The 20,092-nt window shown below is 48.3% G+C and overlaps 1 protein-coding gene across 5 annotated transcripts; it reads right to left on the reverse strand.

The window, feature by feature from the left end:
• Nucleotides 1-1,342: 1,342 nt before the first annotated feature.
• RBBP5 (RB binding protein 5, histone lysine methyltransferase complex subunit) lies at nucleotides 1,343-20,092 on the reverse strand. 5 transcript variants are annotated; one of them, XM_082296352.1, is made up of 14 exons: nucleotides 19,990-20,092; nucleotides 19,561-19,586; nucleotides 19,283-19,455; nucleotides 18,189-18,329; nucleotides 17,659-17,821; nucleotides 16,726-16,835; nucleotides 16,478-16,597; nucleotides 15,310-15,463; nucleotides 15,116-15,187; nucleotides 12,075-12,192; nucleotides 10,476-10,545; nucleotides 8,707-8,936; nucleotides 6,542-6,619; nucleotides 1,343-3,452 (listed from the first exon to the last, which is right to left on the reverse strand). In XM_082296352.1, exons 1-14 carry the CDS (start codon nucleotides 20,006-20,008, stop codon nucleotides 3,424-3,426), a joined length of 1,503 nt encoding a protein of 500 aa, XP_082152478.1. In that variant the 5' UTR covers nucleotides 20,009-20,092; the 3' UTR covers nucleotides 1,343-3,423. The 5 variants fall into 5 exon arrangements, with proteins under 5 accessions (XP_082152478.1, XP_082152477.1, XP_082152475.1 ...); XM_082296351.1 differs by having other exon boundaries at nucleotides 1,344-3,452; nucleotides 6,425-6,619; XM_082296353.1 differs by having other exon boundaries at nucleotides 1,345-3,449.

Here is a 20,092-nt window from a genome sequence, read left to right on the forward strand (position 1 = left end):
CCAACAACAGCCCCCAACATTCCAAGGAAGAACCCTCAGGGAAGGCCGAGCAAATCCTGGGAGCTGAGGGCTCCGAAAGCTCCGGGTGAGGCTCTGGATGCCATTCCCAGCCTTGGAAGGAGCCACGGGAGCTGGGAGAGCTCACACAGCCCCCATTCCAGAGGGATCCGACCCCAAACCTCCACTGCTGGATCTGCAGGAACCATTCCCACGCTGCCATCCCAGGAAAACGCTCAGAGAGGAATTGCAGAGGGATCCGTGCGGTGCTCAAGCATCCCCAAGAACAACGCTCAAGTGTTCTTCCCTGGAAAATCCAGGTTTTCTCACGGAGGAATCCCCCCCAGTTCTACGGAGCTATGGAACCACGTTCCTCAGAGTTTTTGGCCAGAGTTTCATGGAAAAGGCATCCCATAATCAGAGTCTCCTGCTCAGCAGCTCTGGATTCCCACAGGGATTTGGTTTTCCAAGTTTTTCCGTACATAAGGAACATCCGGATTTATTCCCAAAGCTCCAGGAGGGGGATTTTGCAGCCCCAATCCTCCTTGGAGCTCCGTGTTCAGCTCCCCTTTCCCAGCCTGGCTCCGAGCGCACTCAGGGATCTGGGAATTCCAGACTGGCCTGGGTGGGAAGGGACCTTCAATCCCATCCCATCCCACCCCTGCCGTGGGCAGGGACACCTCCCCCTCTACCCCAGGCTGCTCCAAGCCCCGTCCAGCCTGGCCTTGGACACTTCCAGGGATGGAGCAGCCATGGATTCTCTGGGAATTCCATCCCCTGAGTAAAGCTCGGAGCACTCAGGGTTTGGTTTTACTCCAGATTTACTCCTTCTCTTCAATAAAACCAACCCAATTCCCGCTGGAAAGCCCAAACATGAGGTTCCCAAATTCCAGCAGGATGTAAACCCCAACATTTCCATGGAAAAGCCAAGATTTACCCCCGGATTTTAGGAAATGGGAGGTACCTCTTTATTTACAAACACAAAACCACCACCACTGCTGGGCACCGCGGGAGCTGAGCCGGGACTGTACAAAACTATGGGAAAGGAAACAAGGATGGGAAAACTGGGAAAGAAAATAGAAGTGGGAATAAAGCAGGAAATAAAATAAAATAAAATAAAATAAAATAAAATAAAATAAAATAGAAGTGGGAATAAAGCAGGAAATAAAATAAAATAAAATAAAATAAAATAAAATAAAATAAAATAAAATAAAAGTGGGAATAAAGCAGGAAAGAAAATAGAATAATATAAAATAAAACAAAATAAAATAAAATAGAATAAAAGTGGGAATAAAGCAGGAAATAAAATAAAATAAAATAAAATAAAATAAAATAAAAGTGGGAATAAAGCAGGAAAGAAAATAAAATAGAATAAAAGTGGGAATAAATCAGGAAATAAAAAAATAAAATAAAATAAAAGTGGGAATAAATCAGGAAATAAAGTAAAATAAAATAAAATAAGGAATAAATCAGGAAATAAAAATGAAATAAAATAAATAAAATAAAATAAAAGTGGGAATAAATCAGGAAGGAAAACAAGGGTGGGAATAAACTGGGGAATAAAATAAAGATGGGAATAAACCAAGAAATAAAATAAAAATGGGGGGAAAATCAGGAAATAAAATAAAGATGGGAATAACCAGGAAAGAAAATAAAGATGGGAATAACCAGGAAAGAAAATAAGGATAGGAATAAAGCAGGAAAGAAAATAAAAATGGGAATAGCCAGGAAAGAAAATAAAAATGGGAATAAAGCAGGAAAGAAAATAAAAATGGGAATAAAGCAGGAAATGAAATAAGGATGGAAATAACCAGGAAATAAAAATGGGAAAGAAATCAGGAAATAAAATAAAGATGGGAATAACCAGGAAAGAAAATAAGGATGGGAACAAAGCAGGAAATGAAAGAAGAGCTGGAAGAGAACAAATGCAGGGAATTTCCACTGTACAGAGGGGTTGGAAGAGAGGGGAACTGGAGCTCGGGGTGAGTTCAGTGCTTCACCCCAACCTGCAGAAGTTGTGCATTTTTAAGCCCAGGGGGTCAGGCACAGCAGCCAGGGTGGCTCTGACGGGACAGAGTCACCCCAGAAGCAGAAAAAAACCCCCCAAAAATCCAATTTTACACTCGTGGTCATAAATGTCATGGAATGAACCCAGTGTCCCCAAAGCTGGAAAGGAAAATGTCGAGTTTTGAACAATTTCAAAAGCTCTGATTTCCAAATGGTTTCTCTCATTTTTCTACCTCGGGCAACTCGTGCAGAGTTGTGGCTGCAAATTCAGCACTTGATGATTCCCTTCCTGCTTTTAATGCCTGCAGGATGTGCAGGAAATTTAAACACCTCGTGATGATCCCAAAAATTCCACCTGGGGGAATACCGAGAGCAATGAAAACTCCAAAGTCTGGGGGAAAAAACGGGATTTAGGAATGAAATTTCCTTTTATCGGGATGCTGGTGTGGGGTAACAGGTGCCAGGCTGTGGGTACTGGGCAGGGGAAGTGCCATTCCCATTCTTACAGGGAAATCCTAAAGGAAGGAAAGGTTGGGAATGAGCTGCCAGCTTCCATTTTTAACCCAGAAGTGGGAAAAACAGAAACCCTTTGGAAAAGTTCTGTTTCAGTTCAAAGAAAATTGGTTTTAATTTATCTCCCAGTGAAGGAGGAGCCCAGATATTCCTGAAGGAGCATCTCCCAGGGAAGAGCCGGAACAAAACCACTGGGAGGACGGGAGGGAGCTCCAGCAGAGCTTTGGGAATCACAGGCTGGGAAAAAAAAAAAACCATTGGAAAATGAACTTTTGATCGAAACTTGCTCCTTCTCCCACCAGCAGAGCGGGAAAAATAAACACCAAACCAAGGTGGATTCCAGAGGGGGCCTCAGCTCCTCACATCCCACTGGAAATTCCTCAAAATCTGGCCTGGGATCAACAGCTCTGCCCCCATCCTGTCAGCCAGCAGGGAGCTCGGAGCTTCCCGGGAAAAGCTGGGCAGGAACGGGAGCAGCCGCAGCTCAGCGAGATGGGAATTCCCAGGTGGAAAAGGGGAGTTTGCAGGATACAGTCAGGAATAAAAAATACACACTTTGGGATGTTCTTCCATCCGGGAATGATGAGAGGTTTGAGGAGAAAAAGGTGGAGAGGCTCTGGAGCGGCAGGGAAGGGGCCCAGGTCGCTTTGGGACAGGGATTTGTCCCCACAAATCCCACTGGAGCTCAGTCCAAGCCTTCTCCTTGCCAAGGGCTACTGATCCATGGAGAGGCAGCCGGAGGGCCGGAGGCTGCTCCCTCTTGCAGAGTCATTCCTGCCCCAAGTCACTCCCTGAATCCATGGGATCAGTCTGTGCTGGGCCAGTCCTCCCGGACCGAGCGCTCCAGCGTTGCCACACTGGGGTGCCAAGAGAGGAAAGAGGACAGGGAATAGAGGAGAGGAGTCTTCATAGCAACTCTGAGATTGCACCACCTGCTAAAGAGACCAGAGATGGGAAAAATGAGTGAGCAGCCCCATCCAGAGGCTCCCAGAAACCAGAGAGCCCCAAACGGGGCAGGAAAAAAAAAAATCCAGGGAAAAGTAAGATTTTGTGGCTAAAGAACGGAATTTCAGCACCAAGAGACTGCTCATAGACAGCTCTGGGATTTATTTGGGATTCTGGGAACACGGCAGGGCTCAGAAATTCTTTATTCCCAAACTTACCCGGTGCCAAATGATTCTTAATTCTCAAAATCTCAGAGCAAAAAAAAAAAAAAAGGAAATCAAATTTCACCTAAATTTGGGTGAAAGCAGAGCAGAGGATTTTATTGGAGACTATAAAATGATGGAACTGCTCGGGTTGTTTAGGCTCAAAGCTGAGTTTAACACCAAAATCTGAGCTTAACGTTTGCTGCCAGCTCACAGCACTGCTCCCAGGCCCAGCCATGCAGCTCCTGCACGGACATCCCCAAGGTTTTCCAGGGAAAATCCCTCCCTGTGCAGCTGTTTCAGCCCCAAAACTTGTGGCAGAATTCCCACTCCGTGCAGCAGGGATGGGAAAGGGAGCCTGGATCCAGGCACGGGAATTTGGAATGTGCTGGAAGCCCAAGGAAAAGCTGGCGGCCCAAAATGGGAATTTTAGGTACAAGGGGTGAAGAGAGCACAGGACAGAGAGAATTCCATGGATTTCTGTGGGATTGGGAAGAGCCAAGGGATGGGTTCTGTCCCTGCACATGGTGACTCCTACAGAGATTCCAGCACTGGGATCCACTGGGAATCTGCTGGATCCTCTCAGGTCAGGGCTGCAGGAGGTCAGGAATCCATCCCAATATGGATTCTCATGGAATGCCACGGTTTGGGTGGGAAGGGACCTTAAAGCTCATCCCATTCCATGGGCAGGGACACTTCCCACGATCCCAGGGTGCTCCAAGCTCAATCCTCGGACACTTCCAGGGATCCAGGGGCAGCCACAGCTCCTCTGGGAACTCCTCACCATCGCAGGCAGGGATTTTTCCCTATTTCCCTTCATCCCAAACCCGCATGGAAAACACCTCAAAGCCAGCACAGGCAGCAAAGACTCCAAGCAGATTTTAGGGAGCTCTGCCACCTCCAGCTGATGGGAAAATTGAGTGGAATTTGGGTTTCTGAGGAAAACAAATTCCCAGCTTGCTGTGCTGGCTCAGGAATCCTATCCCAGTCCTAATAATCCCGATGTTTCCTGTTGCTGGGTTGGAACAGCACCAACAGCAAATCCACCCCAAAATCCTCCCCAAACGGGGCTGGGCAAGGAGGGGCAAAACCAGAAAATCCAGGAAAGGAGCTTGGCTGCTCTGCTGCTGCTTTTGGAACATTCCAGAGGGATTGGGAATGGGATTCTCCAGCAAGGAAGTGACGCCAAGCTCCACAGAAAACAAGGAATTAGGGACAGCAGCTGATGACAAAGTTACAGTCAGCACCCCCTGACAGGGCTGAGCGAGACTTAATGTTAATTAAATGTTAATTAAATGTTAATTAAATATTAAAGCACTTCTCTAAAAGCACACCCGGCTCATCCAGCCCCTCAAACACGGAAAATCCGAGCATCCAGCATTGTTTGGAAGCCAAGGATTGAAATTCTCCTTGGAAATGGACACGTTCAGGTTCCCAGCCGTGATCCTGCCTCATTTCTGTTGTTAATTACATTGTTGTGTTAATTAGCAGTGATAAAAGCCACAATTAACAAGGCTGCTGATGCAATGAATGATCTCCAAACCAGCCCCATCCATCCAGGTGATCCCTGCCATCCTTGAAAACACCCAAAAGTCTTGGAAAATCGCCCCCAAAAAATCCCCCACGAGGCAAATCCCAGCCCAGCACCTCCCAAATCCCACCCAAGGATGCTCCTTGGCTCTTCCATTCCCGGATTTTTCCAGGTGGAAAGATGCCCAGAGAACATCCCCCAGGTTTTTCCATAAAAGAATCCCAAATCCCTGCAAAATAACAACGATCAGGACAAGCGACACCGAGGAGCTGAGCAGGAGGGACGAGGAGCAGGGTGGGCAGCAGTGAGGGGAGGGAAAGAGGGAATAAATCACTCCTGGAAAGCCTAAAATCCACGGCAGCAGCTGCTGAGCTCAAGGAAATGCAAAATTGGATCCATCAAATCCATCTTTGGGATCTTTGGATCTTTCGGTTGCGTCCCAACCCCGAGTTCTGGATTAGAATCTTCAATAAAAACCGAAAAAAAAATCAGCACTGCAGCCAAACTGTGCTCTCTGTGCTGGGCTGGGAGGAGCTTTTCCCCAAAAAAAGAAGGAAATTGGACAATGGGAAATGTTTGAGGCTCAGGCTGGGAGCCAACGGAGGTGACTGCAACTGTCCTGCTCTGGCACACAGCAAAACCCAGCAACAAAAGGGGGAAACCCCAAATTTCTCCTGGTTTGCAGCAGCTGTGAAGGAGGAAAATCCCAGATTTATCCTGGTTTGTGGCCACTGGAATTTCAAGGAGGCTGCAGCAGAGCTGGGAATGGCAAATCCAGCTGCTGGCTTTTATCCCAGCGTTTGTTTCCCAACAAATCACAATTGCTGCTCCTTTTCTCCTGCCTTCTGTGTCCCTCTGCCTGCTAAGGATGGCCCAAAATAACTGCAGAATCCTCCGATATTCCCATTTCCCCCCCTCCAAAATCAACCCCAATCCAGCTATTTTAGGATTTCTGCAGGAGCTGAGGGAAGCAATTGACAGAATTCCAGGGGTTCTGTTTAGGAACAGCTCTCAGCACCCACAAAACCCTTCCTCCCCGTGAAGGGATTTCACTCAGATTTCCAACGTTCAAAACGCTGCCATTTTCCTTCAAAAACCCCATTTTGCCTCTCCTTGCCAGCAGCTGAGCAGGGAGGGAGAATTTTTGGGAAGCTACAGAGGCCTCTAAGGAGTCAGGTGAGCACGAAGCAAAGGCCACCAAGCAGGGACAGTGACAGTGGTTCCTTACCTGGCAAGGGCTGGCCCAGCTCCGCCTGCACTTTGCCCTTGGCTGCTCCTTCCAGAGGTAAAGAACCTCTGTCCCCTTTGTAGAGTTTCGGCTTAAATGGAGAATCTTTGTCTTTACCTTTTGATCCTTTAGGCCTGCCTGCTTGCTTCTTCTTGGATTTACCATCTCCCTTCACCCCCAGCAGCGGATGGACTTCTGCGAGCGAGGGGAAAAATGGGAATTCAGGGGTGAGTTTATCCCTAAAATGGGTGGGCGGTGAAATTCTGGGGGGGTTATTCCCTAAAATGTGGGAAATTCTGGGTGAGTTAGCAGGGGAAATGGGAATTTTGGGTGGGTTATTCCCTAAGATGTGGGAATAGTGATGAAATTCTGGGTGAGTTAGCAGGGAAAATGGGAATTCTGGGTGAGTTATCCACAAAACGTGGGAATGATGAAATTCTGGGTGAGTTATCTGCAAAATGTGGGAATAATGATGAAATTCTGGGTGAGTTAGCAGGGGAAAATGGGAATTCTGGGTGAGTTAGCAGGGGAAAATGGGAATTCTGGGTGAGTTAGCAGGGGAAAATGGGAATTTTGGGTGGGTTATCCCACAAAATGTGTGAATAATGATGAAATTCTGGGTGAGTTAGCAGGGGAAAATGGGAATTTTGGGTGAGTTATCCCTAAAATGTGGGAATAGTGAAATCCTGGGTGGTTCTTTACTTAAAATGTGTCAATAATGGAATTCTGGGTGAGTTAGCAGGAAAAACTGGGAATTCTGGGTGAGTTAGCAGGGAAAAATGGGAATTCTGGGTGAGTTAGCAGGGGAAAATGGGAATTTTGGCTGGCTTATCCCACAAAATGTGGGAATAGTGATGAAATTCTGGGTGAGTTATCTGCAAAATGTGTGAATAATGATGAAATTCTGGGTGAGTTAGCAGGGGAAAATGGGAATTCTGGGTGAGTTATCCCTAAAATGTGTGAATAGTGAAATCCTGGGTGGTTCTTTCCTTAAAATGTGTCAATAATGGAATTCTGGGTGAGCTAGCAGGAAAAACTGGGAATTATGGGTGAGTTAGCAGGGAAAAATGGGAATTCTGACTGGGTTATCCCTAAAATGTGTGAATAGTGAAATCCTGGGTGGTTCTTTCCTTAAAATGCATCAATAATGGAATTCTGGGTGAGTTACCCCTAAAATGTGGGAATAATCATGAAATTCTGGGTGAGTTAGCAGGGAAATGGGAATTCTGGGTGAGTTATCCCTAAAATGTGGGAATAGTGATGAAATTCTGGGTGAGTTAGCAGGGAAAAATGGGAATTCTCGGTGAGTTAGCAGGGGAAAATGGGAATTCTGGGTGGGTTATCCCTAAAATGTGGGAATAATGATGAAATTCTGGGTGAGTTAGCAGGAAAACTGGGAATTCCGGGCGAGTTATCCCACAAAATGTGGGAATAATAAAAAAATGTTGGGTGAGTTATCCCGCAAAATGTGTGAATAGTGAAATCCTGGGTGGTTCTTTCCTTAAAATGTGTCAATAATGGAATTCTGGGTGAGTTATCCTGCAAAATGTGTGAATAATAAAATTCTGGGTGAGTTAGCAGGGAAAAATGGGAATTCTGGGTGAGTTATCCTGCAAAATGTAGGAATAATCCTGAAATTCTGGTTCCTAAAGGGATCCCAGAGAGGGGTTTGGGATAAGGGATGGATGGCAGGATAAAGGGAATGGGTTCCCACCGCCAGATGGGATTTTGGGAAGGAATTCTTCCCTGGGAGAGCCTGAGATTCCCAGAGAAGCTGTGGTTGCCCCATCCCTGGAAGTCCCCAAGGCTGGACAGGGTTTGGAACCAACTGGGATCGGGGAAGGTGCCCTGCCCATGGCAGGGGTGGGAACATGATGATCCTTAAGCTCTTCCAAGCCCAAACCATTCCACGATTCTATAAAAAAATCCCAATTTTTCAGGATTCCTTCCTGAAATTCCCACAGAAGCTCTGGCTGCCTCATCATCCCTGGGTGTGTCCCAGGCCAGGCTGGAGCACCCCAGAATCATGGAAGATGTGGGACTGGAAGATCCTTAAGGCTTTCCCACCCCAAACCATTCCACAACCCTATAAAAAAAAAAAAACCAACCCAATTTCAGGATTCCTCCCTCATTCCCAGCTTTTAAACCACCCCCCAAACCCACAGCTCTCAAGCTGCTGTAAGAACAACACCCAAGCAAGGAAGAAAACCCCTGAAATCCTGGGATTGGATCCCTCCCTGAGGCACAGGATGGAGCTGAATCCCGGCCCAGCTCCCACCCACCGTCATTAGGGACTCCCTGGAGCTCGATGTTGGTGGTTTTGGGTTTTTTCTTGGGGGCCTGGGGCCCGTCCGAGGAGCTCTGACGCTTCTTCTCGGAGCCCAGCCCCTCGTCCGTCAGGGAGCTCTGCACCGCGTCCGGAGGGGGCCCGTAGGGATTCTCCTCGGGATCCTCCACCTCCGGAGCGATGGGAAGGTACAGCAGGGCCTTGGAGTCCTCCAGCTCCTCGTCGCTGAGGGCGAGAAACGTCGGGGGGGGGGGGTTTAAAAGCAGCGTTTTGTGTTTATGGGGTTCCAGAGAGGGGGTTTGTGAAGGGAATGCTGGGGTTTGTGAAGGGAAAGTTGGGTTTTTAAAGGGAATTCTGTGGTTTTTAAAGAAAATTTGGGGTTTTATGAAGGGAATGTTGGGGTTTGTGAAGGGAATGTTGGGGTTTGTGAAGGGAATGCTGGGGTTTGTGAAGGGACGTTGGGTTTTGTGAAGGGATGTTGGGGTTTGTGAAGGGAATGCTGGGGTTTGTGAAGGGAATGCTGGGGTTTGTGAAGGGACGTTGGGTTTTGTGAAGGGATGTTGGGGTTTGTGAAGGGAATGCTGGGGTTTGTGAAGGGAATGCTGGGGTTTGTGAAGGGAAAGTTGGGTTTTTAAAGGGAATTCTGTGGTTTTTAAAGAAAATTTGGGGTTTTATGAAGGGAATGTTGGGGTTTATGAAGGGAAAGTTGGGTTTTTAAAGGGAATTTTGTGGTTTTTAAAGAAAATTTTGGGTTTTATGAAGGGAATGTTGGGGTTTATGAAGGGAATGTTGGGGTTTGTGAAGGGAATGTTGGGGTTTGTGAAGGGAAAGTTGGGTTTTTAAAGGGAATTCTGTGGTTTTTAAAGAAAATTTTGGGTTTTATGAAGGGAATGCTGGGGTTTTAAAGGGAATTTTGTGGTTTTTAAAGAAAATTTTGGGTTTTATGAAGGGAATGTTGGGGTTTATGAAGGGAATGTTGGGGTTTATGAAGGGAATGTGGGGTTTTATAAAGAGAATGCTGGGTTTTACAAAGGGAATTTTGGGTTTTTAAAGGGAATGTTGGGTTTTATGAAGGGAATTTTGGGTTTTATGAAGGGAATTTGGGGTTTTATGAAGAGAAAGTTGGGTTTTATAAAGAAAATTTTAGGTTTTATGAAGGGAAAGTTGGGTTTTATGAAGGGAATTTGGGGTTTTTAAAGGGAATTTGGGGTTTTATGAAGGGAATGTTGCATTTTATGAAGGGAATTTTCTGTTTTATGAAGGAAATGTTGGGTTTTATAAAGAAAATTTTGGGGCTTATGAAGGGAAAGTTGGGTTTTATAAAGGGAATTTGGGGTTTTTAAAGGGAATTTTGGGTTTTATGAAAGGAATGTTGCGTTATATGAAGGGAATTTTCTGTTTTACGAAGGGAATTTTGTGTTTCATGAAGGGAATGTTGGGTTTTATGAAGGGAATTTCGGGTTTTAGGAAGGGAAATTTGGGTTTTATGAAGGGAATTTTGTGTTTTATAAATGGAATTTTGGGTTTTATGAAGGGAATGTTGGGTTTTATGAAGGGAATGTTGCATTTTATGAAGGGAATTTTCTGTTTTACGAAGGAAATTTTGTGTTTTATGAAGGGAATTTTCTGTTTTACGAAGGGAATTTTGTGTTTCATGAAGGGAACGTTGTGTTTCATAAAGCGAATGTCGTGTTTTATAAAGGTTAATTCATTTGTATTAGTGAGGATTTGGGGATGAATGTTTTAATTACAAGGTTCTGGCACCTGCTGCAGAAGGCGGCGATGGGATCCACGCTGGTCACGTCCACCTCCTCATCCTCCGCGGCGTCAGCACCTGGAAATCCGGGAAAAACGGGAATTAAAGGCGGGAAAGAGAAGGGAAAAGGCTTGGGAAGAGCAGGGCTGGCTGTGCTTGAACGCCTGATCGGGCAGGAGTGGAGTAGGAAAGAGACCTGAAGTGTTTCCTATTCAATTAAAGCAAAAAAATAACTTGAAATGTTTCCTATTAAAGCAGGAAAAACCCCACTAAAATGTTTGTTATTAAATTAAAAGAGAAAACAAACTCCAAGTATTCCTTATCACGTTAAAGCAAAAAAAAAAAAAAAACAACCCTAAAATATTTCCTGTTAGAGCACAAAACAAATCTAAAATAATTCACATTCAAGCCCAAAAATACCCTAAAATATTTCCTATTAAAGCACAAGAAAAATCTAAAATAATTTATATTAAAGGACAAAACAAATTTCAAGTATTTCCTATTAAAGCACAAAACAAGTCTAAAATATTTCCTTTTAAAGCACAAAAGAATTCATAAAGTATTTCCTATTAAAGCACAAAACAAATTTAAAGTACTTCCTATTAAAGCAAAATACAAACCTGAAATAATTCTTATTAAAGCAGAAAAAACCCCTAAAATATTTCCTATTAAAGCACAAACCAAACCTAAAGTAATTCATATTAAAATATAAAACAAACTTAAAATATTTCCTATTAAAGCAAAATGCAAAGCTAAAATATTTCCTATTAAAGAAGAAATCTAAAATATTTCTTATTGAAGCACAAAACAAACCTAAAATAATTCCTGTTAAAACACACAAAAACCCCTAAAATATTTCCTATCAAAGCACAAAAACCCCCTAAAATATTTCCTATTAAAGCAAAATACAAACTTAAAATAATTCATATTAAAACACAAAAAAAAACCCCTAAAATATTTCCCATTAAAGCAAAAAACAAACCTAAAACATTTCCTGTTAAACCACAAGACCAATCTAAAGTAATTCTTATTAAAGCACAAAACAAACCTCAAATAATTCCTGTTAAAACACAAAAAAACCCCTAAAATATTTCCTATCAAAGCACAAAAAACCCCTAAAATATTTCCTATTCTACCACAAAACAAACCTCCAACTGTTCCTTTTTCACCCATTTGGTTTTTACCTCATTTTCCCGTGGTCTAATCCAGAGCTATCCCTAAAAACCACCAGGAATAAAGGCAGGGAGAGGACTTCAACCCTCCAAAATATTTTGGTTTTTTCCACTCATCCACTCCTCCACCTGCTTAAATTGATTTGGATGCTTCATTCCCACAAAACCAACGTTACAGTGAAGATAAAAACTGCCCCAAATTCCTAAATTCCAATGAATGAAATGATGGAAATGCTTGAATAGGAAGCATTCAAGGCTGCTGATGAGGAGAGCTGGGAATAATCCTCATTTCCATGGTGTTTTTTTTTTTTACATCCCAGGATTTTTTTTTCCCCCGTGGTTTCTGGGCACCACCAAGCGGCCAGACCACAGATTCCAAGGATTCCAAGGATTCCAGGCAGGCTGGGAATTCCCTGGGAAGGGTTTGGGCTGGACCTGTCTGCTCTGGCTCGCTCTTGTCCTCGTCCTCGATGTCGAATTCCGATTCCCTCTCCTCGTATTCCACATTTTCATCCAGCTCCTTGAAATCAGGGGCAAAGGCACTCCAGTTTTCCTAAAAATAAAGGTGGTAAAAAAGGGGGTTTGATTTATACAAAGAGCAGCTGTGAGGAGAATTCCTTGGATTCCTTCAATCCAACACAACGAAATATCCTGGAGGGGTTTAAAACGTGGATGTGGCACCTGGGGATAAGGGATAGAGCTGGGAATGGCTGGAATTGATCATCTGCGAGGGGTTTTTCCAACCTCAGTCATTCTGTGGTTCTGCAATGTCAGGCAAATCCCATAAAAAGCACCAAAAAATCAGGAAAATCCGATAAAAGCACCAAAAATCAAAGAAAATCCCATAAAAAGCACCAAAACTCCAGGAAAATCCCAGAAAAGCACCAAAAATCCAGGAAAATCACATTAAAGCACCAAAAACCAAAGAAAACCCCACAAAAGCACCAAAAATCCAGGAAAATCCCAGAAAAGCACAAAAAACTGAAGAAAATCCCATAAAAAGCACCAAAACTCCAGGAAAATCCCATAAAAGCACCAAAAATCAAAGAAAATCCCATAAAAGCACCAAAAATTTAGGAAAATCCCATAAAAAGCACCAAAAATCCAGGAAAATCCCAGAAAAGCACCAAAAACTGAAGAAAATCCCATAAAAAGCACCAAAAATCAAGGAAAATCCGATAAAAGCAACAAAAATCAAAGAAAATCCCATAAAAAGCACCAAAAATCAAGGAAAATCCCAGAAAAGCACCAAAAATCCAGGAAAATCACATTAAAGCACCAAAAACCAAAGAAAACCCCACAAAAGCACCAAAAATCCAGGAAAATCCCAGAAAAGCACCAAAACTGAAGAAAATCCCATAAAAAGCACCAAAAATCCAGGAAAATCCCAGAAAAGCAACAAAAATCAAAGAAAATCCCATAAAAAGCACCAAAAATCCAGGAAAATCCCAGAAAAGCACCAAAACTACAGGAAAATCCCAGAAAAGCACCAAAAACTGAAGAAAATCCCATAAAAAGCACCAAAAATGCAGGAAAATCCCAGAAAAGCACCAAAAATCAAAGAAAATCCCATAAAAAGCACCAAAAATCCAGGAAAATCCCATAAAAGCACCAAAACTCCAGGAAAATCCCATAAAAGCACCAAAAATCCAAGAAAATCCCAGAAAAGCACCAAAAACTGAAGAAAATCCCATAAAAAGCACCAAAAATCAAGGAAAATCCCAGAAAAGCAACAAAAATCAAGGAAAATCCCATAAAAAGCACCAAAAATCAAACAAAATCCCATAAAAGCACCAAAAATTCAGGAAAATCCCATAAAAGCATCAAAACCAGAAGAAAATCCCAGAAAAGCACCAAAAATCCAGGAAAATCCCAGAAAAGCACCAAAAACTGAAGAAAATCCCATAAAAAGCACCAAAAATCCAGGAAAATCCCAGAAAAAGCACCAAAAATCAAAGAAAATCCCATAAAAAGCACCAAAAATCAAGGAAAATCCCATAAAAAGCAACAAAAATCAAAGAAAATCCCATAAAAAGCACCAAAAATCCAGGAAAATCCCATAAAAGCACCAAAAACTGAAGAAAATCCCATAAAAAGCACCAAAAATCAAAGAAAATCCCAGAAAAGCACCAAAACTCCAGGAAAATCCCAGAAAAGCACCAAAAATCCAGGAAAATCCCATAAAAAGCACCAAAAATCAAACAAAATCCCATAAAAGCACAAAAAATTCAGGAAAATCCCATAAAAGCACCAAAAACTCAGGAAAATCCCATAAAAAGCACCAAAAATCCAGGAAAATCCCAGAAAAGCACCAAAAACTGAAGAAAATCCCATAAAAAGCACCAAAAATCAAGGAAAATCCCATAAAAGCACCAAAAATCAAGGAAAATCCCATAAAAAGCACCAAAAATCGAGGAAAATCCCAGAAAAAGCACCAAAAATCCAGGAAAATCCCAGAAAAGCACCAAAAATCCAGCCTGCTTTAGGTCCATGATCCCGTAACAAATCAGGAGCTGCAGGAATGAATTCCAGAGGAAATCCAGCACCGTGAATATTCCTGAAATATCTCCGTGGCCATCACAGAGCCCGGCCTGGAGCTCAGATTTCATCCAGCCGGATTCACTCCGAGCTCCTGGAATTCAGGAGCACAGCCAGGAGGGAACAATTCCCATGGAAAATATCCCTGGGATGGAGCCGTAAGGATTGACCCAAAGCTCAGCTGGAGTTGGAGGAGTCTCCTCACATTCCAAATCACCAGGGAAAATTAAACAGGAAAAGTGAAAAAAAGTGTGGGAATGGGATTTCATCAAGGATTTCAACACAGAAAAATGGAGTTGTGAGGAATTACGGAATTCCAGACTGGTTTGGGTGGGAAGGGACCTTAAAGTTCATCCCATTCCATGGGCAGGGACACTTCCCATCATCCCAGGCTGCTCCAAGCCGGCCACGGACACTCCCAAGGATGGGGCAGCCACGGTTTCTCTGGGAATTCCACCCCAGCCCCTCTCCACCCTCCCAGGGAAGAATTTATTCCCAATATCCCCTCTAAAGCAGCACCTGGAATGGTTTGGGTTGGAAGGGATCCCCAATCCCCATGGGCAGGGACACCTCTCACCCTCCCAGGTTGCTCCCGGACACTGTTCCAGAGATCCAGGAGCAGCCAAAATTTCCCTGGATACCTCGTGGCAGGCCTTGATCCCATGGGAATGATCCCAAGGCCTCACTGAGCACTCAGGAATGATCCCAAGGCCTCACTGAGCACTCGGGAATGATCCCAAGGCCTCACTGAGCACTCGGGAATGATCCCAAGGCCTCACTGAGCCCTCAGGAATGATCCCAAGGCCTCACTGAGCCCTCGGGAATGATCCCAAGGCCTCACTGAGCACTCAGGAATGATCCCAAGGCCTCACTGAGCACTCGGGAATGATCCCAAGGCCTCACTGAGCACTCGGGAATGATCCCAAGGCCTCACTCACCACTTGGTTCTGAGCCCAGATGGAAACCACCCCGCTGGAGATGGAGGCGATGATGGGCCGCACCGGATGCCACTGGAAGGAACCGGGAGAGGAAGCGAGGGCGGGAAGGGAGGAGAAACCTTCATTAGCGAACGGGATCAGCCGAGTTTCATTCCCAAATCCCAAGGAATGCCAACGGCAGGGATTCTCCTTACTGCCACGTCCAGGAGCAGCTCCCCCCGGGTTCCGTGCAGGATTTTCACCAGGTTCCCGATGCTCTTCTCCCAGATGTAGAGCGCGTGCTGCCGCGCCGAGCCCGCCACGATGTACTCGCCGTCCCCCGAGAAGCAGCACTTCTTCCAGGGGGTCCTGCAGCCAGGGAAAACCACGGAGCAGGGAAAAGGGGTTATTTTACACCCTCTGTGGGATGGGAACTGATCCCAGCCCTGGCATCACCCAACAGGGAAGATCCCGAGGGGAAAAGGACCCGCAAGGATCGGGGATCCAACCCCCAGCCCTGCACAGAGCCCCCTGAATCCCCCCCAGTGCATCCCTGAGGGCGTTGTCCAAACTTCCCACAGCCTTTGGGGTCGGGACAATTCCCTGGGGAGCCTTTTCCAGTGGCTGAGCACCCTGTGCCTGTCCCTGTTCCCCAAATCCCAAACCCATCCCTGAGCCCCTCCCCTGTTCCCCAAACCCATTCCTGTTCCCCAAACCCTTCCCTGTGCCTGTCACTGTTCCCCAAACCCCAAACCCATCCCCTGAGCCCCTCCCCTGTTCCCCAAACCCTTCCCTGTGCCTGTCACTGTTCCCCAAACCCCAAACCCACCCCTGAGCTTGTCACTGTTCCCCAAACCCATTCCTGTTCCCCAAACCCACCCCTGTGCCTGTCACTGTTCCCCAAACCCCAAACCCACCCCTGAGCTTGTCACTGTTCCCCAAACCCATTCCTGTTCCCCAAACCCATCCCTGTGCCTGTCCCTGTTCCCCAAACCCCAAACCCATCCCCTGAGCCCCTCCCCTGTTCCCCAAACCCATTCCTGTTCCCCAAACCCACCCCTGTGCCTGTCACTGTTCCCCAAACCCCAAACCCACCCCTGAGCTTGTCACTGTTCCCCAAACCCATTCCTGTTCCCCAAACCCACCCCTGTGCCTGTCACTGTTCCCCAAACCCCAAACCCATCCCCTGAGCCCCTCCCCTGTTCCCCAAAGCCGTTCCTGTTCCCTAAACCCTGAAGCCATCCCCGTGCCCCTGACCTGCTCCCCACACCCCAAACCCCACAGCCCCGTGCCCCTGACCTGCTCCCCACACCCCAAACCCCACAGCCCCGTGCCCCTGACCTGCTCCCCACACCCCAAACCCCACAGCCCCGTGCCCCTGACCTGTTGACCAGGTCCTGCAGTTTCTGCATGGGCTCGGGCTCCCCGTCGCGGCCGCAGGTGAGGATCTCCCGCCCGTCGTACACGCGGATGATCCGGTCGGCCGTGTTGATCAGGAAGCAGCTGCAGCAGAAAAGGGATAGAACATTAAAAAAAAACCACCCAAACCATTAAAAATCCCATCCCATGAAAGAATTGTGGGGTTTTGAAGAGTTTCTCTGCTGTTTGGGGCTGTCCCCGGAGGCGCTCACCTCCCTTTGCGGGCGAACTCGATGGATTTAATGGCCGTGGTGTTGCTGGTCCCTGTGGTCACTCTGAAGGAAGCAACAAGATCCTGAGTGTCTGTTTTTAAGACCAAGATCTGAAGATTAAGCAGACAGAGAACAATCAGTGGCTTTGTCGTCACTCAGTCCCCGAAACAGAACCCTCTGAGCCCACCCAGGGACACTGCAGGAGCTGCTGGGACAGGAACGCTGGGAAAAGATCCCAAAAATGTGTCAAAAGCAAAGTCAAAGATCCCAGAATCTCTGAGGTTGGAAAATCCCTCCAGGATCATCAACCAATCCCTCACCCATTCCCCAGATCCATCCCTGTGCCCCTCACCTGTTCCCCAAACCCTTCCCTGTGCCTGTTCCTGGTCCCCAAACCCATCCCTGTGCCTGTTCCTGGTCCCCAAACCCATCCCTGTGCCTGTTCCTGGTCCTCAAACTCGTTCCTGTCCCCAAACCCACCCCTGTGCCCCTCACAGGTCCCCAAACCCATCCCTGTACCTGTTCCTGTTCCCCAAACCCTTCCCTGTACCTGTTCCTGTTCCCCAAACTCATCCCTGTGCCTGTTCCTGTTCCCCAAACCCATCCCTGTACCTGTTCCTGTTCCCCAAACCCATCCCTGTGCCCCTCACGGGTCCCCAAACCCCAAACCCACCCCTGTGCCCCTCACCTGTTCCCAAACCCTGTTCCTGTTCCCCAAACCCACCCCTGTGCCCCTCACCTCTTGGGGTGCCCCATCCCCACCTGGAGCACCGAGTGCCACCTCCAGGAATTCCTTGGACACCTCCAGGGACGGGCACCCCAAACCTCCCTGGGCAGTTCCAAAGCCTGACCCCGCTTTTCCATGGGCAAATTCCAGCTGCTGCCCAGCCTGGCCGTGCCCTGGTACCCCAGCTGGGAGGCGGGGGCACTCACCTTTCCCTTGGCATTGCCCGTGTAGATGTATTCCCCTCTCCTGTCGAACGAGGCCACCACGTTGAGGTCAGAGTCGTCATCCACAGGCAGCACCACGTGCTTGGAGTCTGACAGGGTGAGCATCACCGGCGCCGACTTCATGGGACACACCAGCACCCTGTTCCTGCAAGGGAAAGCTTGGGAATTCCCTCTCTGGGAAATGATTCCCACATTTAGAGGAAAAGCAAAAAGCAGCGGCGTGGATCAAGGAATGCAGGATACTTCGATTTTTGTTGTCTTGTTTTTGGTACTTGGACAGCAAAATGATGTCAAGTTGGGGTTTACTTTCATTTCCTTTTCCTCTCCAAGTTTGTGCAGCGGTTTTAAAGCAAAGGACACATTTCCACACTCATCTCCAGGAGCTTCCTCCCAAACCTGATCCCAACACAACCCCACAACCCCAACGATTCCTTTGGGAAACAGAAGAAAATCCAAAGAGCCGCTGGTTCCATCCCACTGGGAGCATCCCCTGCTTTTCCCACTGCACTTACTGGTCCCGGGGGTGGTACTGGACTTTGAGGATGGGCGAGGGGAAGCGGAATCTCTGGTCACAGTCCCCGGACAGAACATCCCACTGCGACACGATGTTGTCGGTGGAGGCACTGACCAGTTTGTGCCCATCCCGGCTCCAGCTGCAGCACAGGGAGGCAATTCCCGGTAAAGTTATTCCTTAAAAGTGTCAAACACAGCCGGGAGGGGGGAAAGGAGCAGGCTCAGAGGGAATTTGGACAGCTTTGGAAAGAGCCTGGCAGGTAGAAAGTCCTTAGGGAAAGTGCAATTCCTGACAAAAAGCATGGAATCGTGGAATGGTTTGGGGTGGGAAGACCTTAAGGGTCATCCTGTGCCCACCCCTGCCACGGGCACGGACACCTCCCCCCACCCCAGGCTGCTCCGAGCTGGCCTTGGGCACTTCCAGGGATTCTCTGGGAATTCCATCCCAGCCCCTCCCCACCCTCCCAGGGAAGAATTCCTTCCCAAGATCCCCTTCAGCCATTCCCGCTTATCCCAACTCCCCCTCCAGCTCTCCCGGAGCCCTTTAAGCAGCGAAAGAACCCAAAGCTCCCTGGGAGCCTCCTCCCCCTCTCCCCTTCCTCTCCCTCTCCTCTCCCTGTCCTCTCCTCTCTCTGTCCTCTCTCTCTCCCTCTCCTCTCTCTGTCCTCTCCTCTCTCTGTCCTCTCTCTCTCCCTCTCCTCTCCTCTCCTCTCCCCTCCCTCTCTTCTCCCTCTCCTCTCTCTGTCCTCTCCTCTCTCTGTCCTCTCCCTCTCCTCTCCTCTCCTCTCCTCTCCTCTCCTCTCCTCTCCTCTCCTCTCCTCTCCTCTCCTCTCCTCTCCTCTCCTCTCCCCTCCCTCTCCTCTCCTCTCCTCTCCCTCTCCCTCTCCTCTCCTCTCCCCTCCCTCTCTTCTCCCTCTCCTCTCTCTGTCCTCTCCCTCTCCCTCTCCTCTCCCTCTCCCTCTCCTCTCCCTGTCCTCCCCCTGTCCCTCTCCCCTCCTCTCGCAGCCCCAGCTGTCCCGCTGCAGCCCCGCAGCACCGGGGACAAGGCGGCCGTGCCCCGTGCCGGCGGCAGCAGCGCGGTTCCGGCGCTCACCACAGCGAGCACACGGGGTGGATGTGGGCGCTGATGATCTTGGCGATGCCGCGGGTCAGGAAGTCCCAGATGACGATCCTGCCGTCGTTGCAGCCCACGGCGAGCAGGGTGCCCCAGCGGTTGAAGGTGCACGTCAGGGCCATGCTGATGCAGTCCAGGGTCCCGTCGGCCTCCTGCGGGGAGAGCGCAGCGCCCGCGCCCGGTCAGGCCGCCCCCGCCGCCGGGGGAGAGCCGGGGGAGAGCCCGGGGACGGCTCCGGGGGCGGGGAGCGCGGTTACCTCGGGGTAGTTCTGGCCGAAGGACTCTGCAAAGGAACGCGAAGGCAGCGGCTGAGCGAGCGGGGCGGCCCCGCCGAGCCCCCGCTCGGTACCGGGACCAGCCCCGGGCCAGCCCCGGAGCCGCCCGGCTCAGCCACCCCCCATTCCCGGCCCCGCCGTCCCCGGTCCTGCCCCGCTCCCAGCTCCACTCCCATTCCCAGCCGCGCCACCCCCTGATTCCGTGCCCGCCCCCGTTCCCGTTCCCATTCCCATCCCATTCCCGTCCGCACCGAGCAGCTCCAGGTTCATCGCGCCGCCGTCCCGCCCCCGCCGCCCCCCGCTCCCGGCTCCCTCCCCATTCCATTCCCGCCTCCTGCTGCTCCCGCAGCCCCCCGCTCCCGTTCCCGCTCCCGTTCCCGTTCCCATTCCCGTTCCCATTCCCATTCCCACCGAGCAGCTCCAGGTTCATCGCGCCGCCGATCCCGCTCCCTCCGCTCCCGTCGCCGAAGGACCCCGCGGGGGACCTGCCCGAGCCCGCGCCTCGCCGTTCGCC

This window comes from Coloeus monedula (assembly GCF_965178545.1).
Source record: "Coloeus monedula genome assembly, chromosome: 23".
NCBI classification, from domain to species: Eukaryota; Metazoa; Chordata; class Aves; order Passeriformes; family Corvidae; genus Coloeus; species Coloeus monedula.

Excerpts from the sequence above, each read along its gene's own strand:
- RBBP5 (XM_082296349.1), bottom strand. Across the intron at positions 19,456-19,560 it reads TCGGCCAGAACTACCCCGAG|GAGGCCGACGGGACCCTGGA; the intron begins GTAACCGCGCTC and ends CTCTCCCCGCAG. Across the intron at positions 10,546-12,074 it reads GAGCGAGCCAGAGCAGACAG|GTGCTGACGCCGCGGAGGAT; the intron begins GTCCAGCCCAAA and ends CCGGATTTCCAG.